The sequence below is a fragment of the Pyrus communis genome, chromosome 1, assembly GCF_963583255.1.
Source record: "Pyrus communis chromosome 1, drPyrComm1.1, whole genome shotgun sequence".
NCBI lineage: Eukaryota > Viridiplantae > Streptophyta > Magnoliopsida > Rosales > Rosaceae > Pyrus > Pyrus communis.
The window spans coordinates 23,931,656-23,939,655 of record NC_084803.1 but is presented as its reverse complement, the minus strand read 5'-3'; the positions used below and the strand labels follow the sequence as shown (position 1 = coordinate 23,939,655).

The 8,000-nt window shown below is 37.9% G+C and overlaps 1 protein-coding gene across 1 annotated transcript; it reads right to left on the bottom strand.

Moving 5' to 3' along the window:
* Positions 1-1,113: 1,113 nt before the first annotated feature.
* Positions 1,114-7,500, bottom strand: LOC137735611 (lanC-like protein GCL1). The gene is made up of 5 exons (XM_068475059.1): positions 7,080-7,500; positions 6,640-6,839; positions 6,004-6,115; positions 2,383-2,853; positions 1,114-1,783 (listed from the first exon to the last, which is right to left on the bottom strand). The coding sequence occupies exons 1-5, from the start codon at positions 7,224-7,226 to the stop codon at positions 1,442-1,444; spliced, it is 1,272 nt and encodes a 423-aa protein (XP_068331160.1). The 5' UTR covers positions 7,227-7,500; the 3' UTR covers positions 1,114-1,441.
* Between the last annotated feature and the right edge of the window lie 500 nt (positions 7,501-8,000).

Genomic DNA, 8,000 nt, shown 5'->3' with positions numbered 1-8,000 from the left:
TTCATCCAGCGTTGTGGACGCAACCTTTCTAAATATGCCTAGCAAGCATTACATCAAATACTTGATGAGCACAAAGAATCCATACAAAACATTCGGAAGATCCTTAGAAGACCTTCACATGGATATTTCTCGAGTGATCCTGAGACCACCCAGGTCTCAACATGCACCCGCCCTTGAGTATAAGATCCTAAATAAAGTTGAATAAAAAATGCGTAAATGCATGAGTAATTTCCTAGAATTGGACCCTTACACTATTTCCTAGACTTGGAAGTCCATAGAATTACATATCGTCTATTCCTTCATCAAAGCAAATATCTACTTGATTTACTGCAGAAACCTAAACTGGATCGTAGCGGTCAACCTTTGCCAAATCCAACAGAGTATAGGTCCTTTGTAGGAGGTTTACAGTACCTTACTTGGACCAGAGCTAATATCTCCTTTGTGGTAAATCAGGTATGCCAAATCCATGCACACTCCTACTGACATTCATATGCAAACAGCCAAGAGGATTCTTCGATTGCTCAAAGGTACACTTTCTCATGGCATCTGGTTTAAAAAGAGATCTTTCAATTTGTCAAGCTATTCAAATGCAGATTAGGCTGGCTGAACCTTTGATAGGAGATACATTAGTGGACTCTATGTGTTTGTAGGCACTAATTTGATTAGTTGGGGTGCCAAGAAATAGCCCACAGTGGCTCGTTCATCTACTAAGGCAGAATGTACATCTTTGGCACACACTGCAATAGAGATCACCTTGGATTTGAAAGGTGTTAACAGATTTTAGCCTTCCTCTTTCCCACAAACCTACCATTTGCTGTGACAATATTTCTGCAATTCAACTTGCTTCATATCCAATATTTCATGCTAAGACTAAGCATGTGGAGATCGATTACCATTATATTCGAGAATTGGTTCTTGCAAATCTTGTTCAAGTGCAATATGTCAGTAGTCAAGATCAAATCGCAAATATTCATACCAAATCCTTGTCCAAACACAAGTTTTTGTTTCCTCAATCGAAGCTCTCCCATGGAACCTTTGGTTTTTCCAAGTTTAGCTTGAGGGGGCGTAAAGATAAAGATGTCTACTTATGACAGTTGTCATTTCCTAGTCTAGTCAGCAAAGCAGTTTATTACAGCTCTACGTAATTAGATTAGTGTTGTTAGAAATTCTTCTGTAAATAGCGAAGTGCTTTACATATACATTTCTGTAAGACTCGGAACACTTAACAACAAATGTCCTTTCCACAACTGATTCCTCTCGCAACAACGACGTCTTACAGAAATACTCTAGCACCAAAACAAGCCGGGGCTTAATATTAGGGAGTTTAACTAGAGATTTCATCTTCTCACTTCTTACTAGAGTGCACATCTATATATACATGTCAGGATAGAATCATATATCCTAATAAATCTTATAACAATAAGCAACTTTCCACAATTTCCTACAGTTCATAACCCGGAAATCTAGAATTTTCGGGTATATAAAGATCAAACCAGAGGCAAGCTGTTCCGGCGAGACCTTGAAAGAGAGAGTAGACACATTCGGCCCCGTGTGTGTGTCCCGCAGTCGCAAACTCTCCGGCATTATGATACAAGAAGCTTGCAAATGCCTTTGCTCTCTCTTCGTATATGCTCTCTCCAGTCAGACGATACAGAGAAAGGAAGGCATAGGCATTCCCAGCCACACCATCAGCAAGTCCAACCTTCTTCAGTAAACCGTTCTTCCACACAACTTCTCCTGCTTCTATTGCGGCATCGCGAAATTCCCGATCACCTGGAAACACCTGAAGAAAGTAAAGGAACAACTGTTAACTCATTTATCTTGCAGACAGACAGAAAATACACACATATAATGACCATCCTTTTGTGCTAGAAACAAACTTTGAGAATTTGGGATATATGAAAAAAGGTCAAGGATCAGAACAAACAATTCTCGGCACATCTTGCAGAAAATAAATTAGGTAATCGACTAGGGACTATATTTTCGACCCACATTTACTAACAAGGTGCTCTTTAAATGTAGTCTAAATAGAAAACACGCATTATTTCAATCAACTGTTAATTTATCTAATCTAAAAAACAATCGACTTTAGTTACCACATCAACTTCATTTGATCAATATTATGGTCAAGGGTTATGCACATCGACTTATAGTTAGTTCTCACGAATTTTGTTGTTTCTTTTTTTAATTCGGAAAATGTCATACATGATATTTGAACCAAGGACTTACTGCATCTAACAAAGTGAATACTAGGTCTCACTAAACCGAATGATCATTTGACATTACTACTCGCTCATCAAAACATATATCCAATTACTTTTACTACCGAATGTGAGAAATGCGTTGAGAAGAGTAAATTTACAAAAGGGCTGCCACACCAACCTGAGATGCCTTGCACAAGGTTATGGCCATGCCAGCTGCACCATGAGACCACTGCACAAACTTGTCTCTAGGGTTTCCTTCACTTGACGGGTAGTTTCCACTGTGAGGGAACCTATTAGCCATCATATATCTAAGTGTTGCCTTCACATCGTCAGCATCCTCTTTGCAAAGTGGGAAGTGAAGCAGCACTTGCAAAATTCCAGCCACGCCATTGGCTGCCCCCAAATACCTAGTCCCGTGCCACCTGAACATGAGCGGGCAGGACGGGTTATGAGATGCGCCTGCCCTACCACCAGCTAACACAGCATCCACAACAGGCATTAGAAGATTATTTGGCAACTTTTCTTGTCCAAGATACTTGTTTATGAACAAAGCTGCCCATAAAAACCCAGCTCTCCCGTAGAGAAGATCGTACGACATTCCAAAACCACCTTCCTCTGGCCCAACAGACAGGGCCTTCTCTTGTGCCACCTGTACATAGTCAACCAAATAGGTATTAGCGAGGGAAAACAATACAAGAGCTAAAAATGAGAAATTCTCTCATGTAACTAATTCATGACGTCATATTATTCATTGGAAACAAATCAATTCAAAGTAACCATCCAGCTTGAAAATACTTTCGAGAAATGTGCTAATATAGCCTTGGAAAAACTTAAGTAATACACGTAAACTCGACTTTTTTCAATATAGAAGGTATCCTATCACTCTTGATGACATAATAATTAAGAGGCATTTAATCTCACTTTTCGTAAACTTAGTGTTTTGGAAAACGCGTATTGGGGCGCACCTAGGCGGCCTTGAGGCAAGCCGAGGCGGGAGCAATTTTGCCTCTGCTTTGTGGGAGTCGGTGAAAAACTCACCTAGGCTTGTCGGGGTGCACCTATGCGGCTAAGGTGTACTTTAGGGCATTTTGAGGCGGCCGAAATCTTGCCTGAAATTTTGGCAATCCTGAAGTCGAAGCTGGGCTCTGGCGCAGCAACTGCCCTCTAGTTTTCTTTAGTTGCAAAGGCAGTGTCTTCACGAAGAAGATGACTACAAATAAAAGAAAAGTTTTTTTTTTTTTTTCAAATACTTGGCTCAATTTACAACACTGTTTTGACCCAATCTTTTAAATTTTTTGGCCCAAAACGATGCCGTTTTGGCCAAGTCTTTTAACTTTTCACGACTTGGCCCAAAACGACGTCGTTTTGGCCAAGTCTAATTTTATTTTTAAAAAATTATAACCCTGAGCCTCTTTCCCCATCCCAATACCCGACTCCCATCTTCCCAATCACAGTCGACACAATTCCATCCCCAATTCCACAAATCCTAAATTCTCAATCCCATTCCCATATTTCAATTTTACACGAATCTCATACTTCAATTTGTTTCAAAATTCTCCACACCAACATAATTTGTTTCAAAACTCAAGTAAGTTTTTTAGTATTCTAATCTCAATTTGGTCTTGAGTGCTTGTTTGATTGTTGATTAATTATTTTACAAGTATTATATTATATATATTTATAAAAAAAATGAAATCCTGTGAGGCTTCGCCTCACGGCAAGGTGGAAGCTATCCATGAAACACCTCCGCCCTTTAAAACATGAGTTTCATGTGTTTTTATTAGAGCCAAGAAATAAACAAAAGTTCAACAAAAGGAAAATCTGAGTATATTTTGGCAGGAAGCTTTTGATCACATTGGTCACCAACTTGGTAGAAGGATTGGGTATTATCTTTGGCACTATTTGAAATTCATCGTAAAGTCGTATGGCGTCAAACCATCAGTTAAAATCACATGCACTTCTGAAATCCACAGCCATACAACAGCAAAACCGCAAATATATTTCCACCTATCTACCTAGGTCTAGGTCCACACGAGGAAATTTCAACTATAATTTCAGGGTTTTGTTACTAATATTCTAAAATTATCATCCTGCACTCTTTTCATTGGTTTGAGTTTTTTTTTAATAAATTTGTAGTAATGTCACTAACAACACCGTAATTTTATCTTAAATTTAATTTGAATGAATACGTGTGAATCCTACCAACCACATTCGGCGTAGTGAGGATTCCTTAGTGAAAGCACTAAGTAAGTCCCCAAATCATTATTCATTAGCTTTCCCATGAGAAAGTACATGACTAATTCCTATAAATACAATGATAAGTTACAAGAACACAACCCAAAAGAAAAGGAATAACTTTGTTTAGACTTTACGAGGCAATTACGCATCCTTTTCACAAAGTAGACGCTCCAAAGTCCAATTAATTAGAGAATTAATTAAAACAAAGCAGGTTAAGGTGATAAGGTTGTACAGCAAGTTGGGTTCATTTTCGTACAAGTAACATATATGACTTTCGTTGGTTTTGGAGAAGGAATATATATTTAAAATTTTGATGACAATAAATCACTTGATGTGTGCGTGTGTGTGTGTGTATTTTCTAAGAAATATACACATTTCTTAACAAAAGCCGACAACTTTTTCTTTTTGAAGGAACCACAAAATTAAAGCAAACGGTGTGGTGGGTTGATAATCAACAAGTCTCAGAACCATGACGAAACCTGATTCTGATACCATGAAAATGAAAGATTAAAGAGAATAAAAGCATCATTCTTTAGTAAAGTATCACATGGAAAGCATATTCCCACATATCTTGTATGTTAAGTTAGCACTTTGGTTCTGTTTGAAAATTATTGGCAATCTCATGACAACGATGACCCGATATTTGAGAGAAATCCATGATACGATTGTGAGATAGATTACTTGTGTTTTGAGAGAGAATAGATTACTTGTTAAAGTGAATGGAAAGTTTTCATGATTTTTCAAGTAACTCAACTTGACCGACTAGAAGATTTAAACAATAATACTTCAATGTAGGGATCTCGACTCACAATGAATTCACATAAAAAAATAAAAAATAAAAAAGGAAAAAGTTGTTAATTTCAAAAACTATTTTTTATTAATTAATGCGGGAAGACCATTTCAGCTGATGAAATTTCCAAGTATTTAGAAGAGAAATTTCCTTCTCATAATCGTTCTGGTTTCTTATTTTTAGGTCTTGCACTTTTCTGTTTTCTTATGTGTAAATAAAGGCAGGAGAAACAATTTTCTTACCCATATTTTGGCAAAAGCATGGCACTCAAGAATCAAAATGATTCAAGTTCCTATTCCTTGTAAGTAAACCTACATTTAAATGTTTAAATCGACACTATTTGACATTTGACATTGCTAATGGACTAAAATTAGGCTCGAGTAATCCAACATGAAAATAACAAGTATGATACGAAAACGATACGAACAAGACTCTAGTCATTAGGCATGACAATTTATTCCATGCCCCATTAACCTAACACGAAATGACACAACGAGCTAACGAATTGAGTCGTTAGCAAGTCACTTGTTAAGAACTCGTCAAGATAAAGGGTTTAAAGCGACACGACATGTAAAGATAACGAAAACGTCACAAACAAGATAAACACAACCCGTTTGCCAAGTCTAACTAAAATTGCTAATTAGACTACTTTTCATATTTGATATTTCTCGAGGTATCAACAAAGTATCCAAATAACAAATATAGGTGATAGAAGGTTTGACAATACTAAAAAAAGCGACAGAATGGCAAATATCAGTTAGAAATAAATACCTCAAGAAACAGGTTCAAATACAGGTTACGTCTTTCATGGTCCCCAATCAAATTGGCCACCACAGCTCCTAGGGCGTACACTCCTCCTCTACCACATAAAAAAGTCACGTGCCTGCACAAAAACAAAATTGCAAATCGATCAAGACTCACTGCTTAAAATATCCTTTTGCCACTAATTAGTGTTCGATAGGGATATCACACTCTCGTTTTCTCTTCCGCTACCGATATTTTTTTGTATGTTTTATTCTCTTTTGATTTATTCAACCGCAAATAGGCATAAAACTAAAACACACTAGATGAAGTAAACCATATCACTTTCGCCTTGTACAACGTCTTTTCTGACATTTAAGCTCCAACAAATCACCTAACTTATTGACCTATGTTAGTTGAAAAATCACCTTCTTGCTTACTACATTCAAGTTTTCTCGTTTTCTAAGCGTATTGTAGCATGAGATACTAGAACAATACGTGTTATACGAGAGCAACTTAAATGCAACGGAATTATGAAAACAGCAAGTCTAATAATACAACGGAATTACAAAGACCTTGACATTTTGTAGACCACAATGTGTCACGTAATTGCTTCCTCCATTCCGCGTAGGTTATAATCGATATGTTCGGGAGAAGAATTATTACCTGTTTGACGCACTTGCGACAGCCCGGCACTTGTCGACGATCTCAGCGCACAGCAGCAAGTCCTGCCGGTTACCGGCGGCCTCGTACGACCTCAAGCACGTAAAAGCCGTACCAAGAAGACCCGTATAAACTGTCGGATCCAACACCATACCCGTAGGCGTACCCGAATCATGTCCTCCTTCCCACGTAGCCTGCACCACCTATATCCCCCCAAAAAAAATAATAACTAAAATTTGGAAATAGCAAGCCGTGGATTGTTCGGATGGTTATCACCTTCCTCTCGTATTAATATAGAATATCATTTATAATTAAAAAATAAAAATAAAAAAAAAAACTCGGAACTTGTAAAGTAAGGTTTTAGTTCGTTAATTAATGATGGAGCAAATTAAGCAAGATTAAGCTAAAAATAAATAATTTGAAGAGTTCAGGTAAATGTAAACCTGATCCTTGAGAGTCACCGCCGCTCTGAGAAAAGTCCCGCTCGAAGGTGACAAGTTCGGAGCCGCTGGATCGACCAAATCCAGCCGTTCGTTGTCGGCATCATCGTGTTCCTCCGGAGAAGGCGCAAACTCCACTCCAAACGACATGTCGTTTCTCTGAACTTTCCTTCAGGTATGGGTTTGAGCTTCACGTGGGGCAGCAGAGTATTCCTTAATCCTTACTGTTATGTAGAGGAGGAGTTTTGAGAGAGGAGGGAGGGAAAGGTGTCGAGGTGTGATTATATGGAGCGGCGGTGCACTGTGGAGATATGATTCCCCGCGTACCACGTACGCTTATTACCTTTTAGGATTAAGTAAACAAATCGAAATTATCCTAATATTATATTGGCGTTGGATGCATGTGAATAATGTTTCTCTCGCAATTTTAATCAGTATTTCTTAGAGCTATCTCCAATGATGAAATGCGCATTTATTTATTTTTCTGAAGGCATAAATGTGAGTTATCTTTTGACGGGAGAGATATTAAAAAAAGTTGAGATTTTGTTATAAAACTAATTAAATTTAAACCAAGAAACCCTAATCCATTGCATGCGCGTGAACGCACCAGAAAAATGAGACCAGATGAAAATCAACGCGCCAAAAGCACGGCAAAGGGGACACTGTTGTGCAGAAGTGGGGCCCAACTTGATAGGGTTGTCAACCACCCATGTGCAATCCCAACGGCTCCATTTTGATCGGACGACATAGAAATAAACCTTTAACTCGCAGCAACGGCTGGAGAAGAAAAATATATTTCTAAATTAAAGCTTAAATTTTTTGAATTAAAATTTTTATATTTTAACACAAGAATATGGTCTTAGAAATGCGTTGTTACATTAAAGGATGGGAAAAATACACCCATCATAACAATTGAATATCGAA

Bases quoted from the DNA above. Each gene is read 5' to 3' on its own strand.
- LOC137735611 (XM_068475059.1), bottom strand. From the start codon at position 7,226: ATGTCGTTTGGAGTGGAGTTTGCGCCTTCTCCGGAGGAACACGATGAT. The intron at 6,840-7,079 runs GTTTACATTTAC...GGGGGGATATAG, and splicing joins CGGTGACTCTCAAGGATCAG to GTGGTGCAGGCTACGTGGGA. The intron at 6,116-6,639 runs GTAATAATTCTT...GTTTTTGTGCAG, and splicing joins GTCGCAAGTGCGTCAAACAG to GCACGTGACTTTTTTATGTG.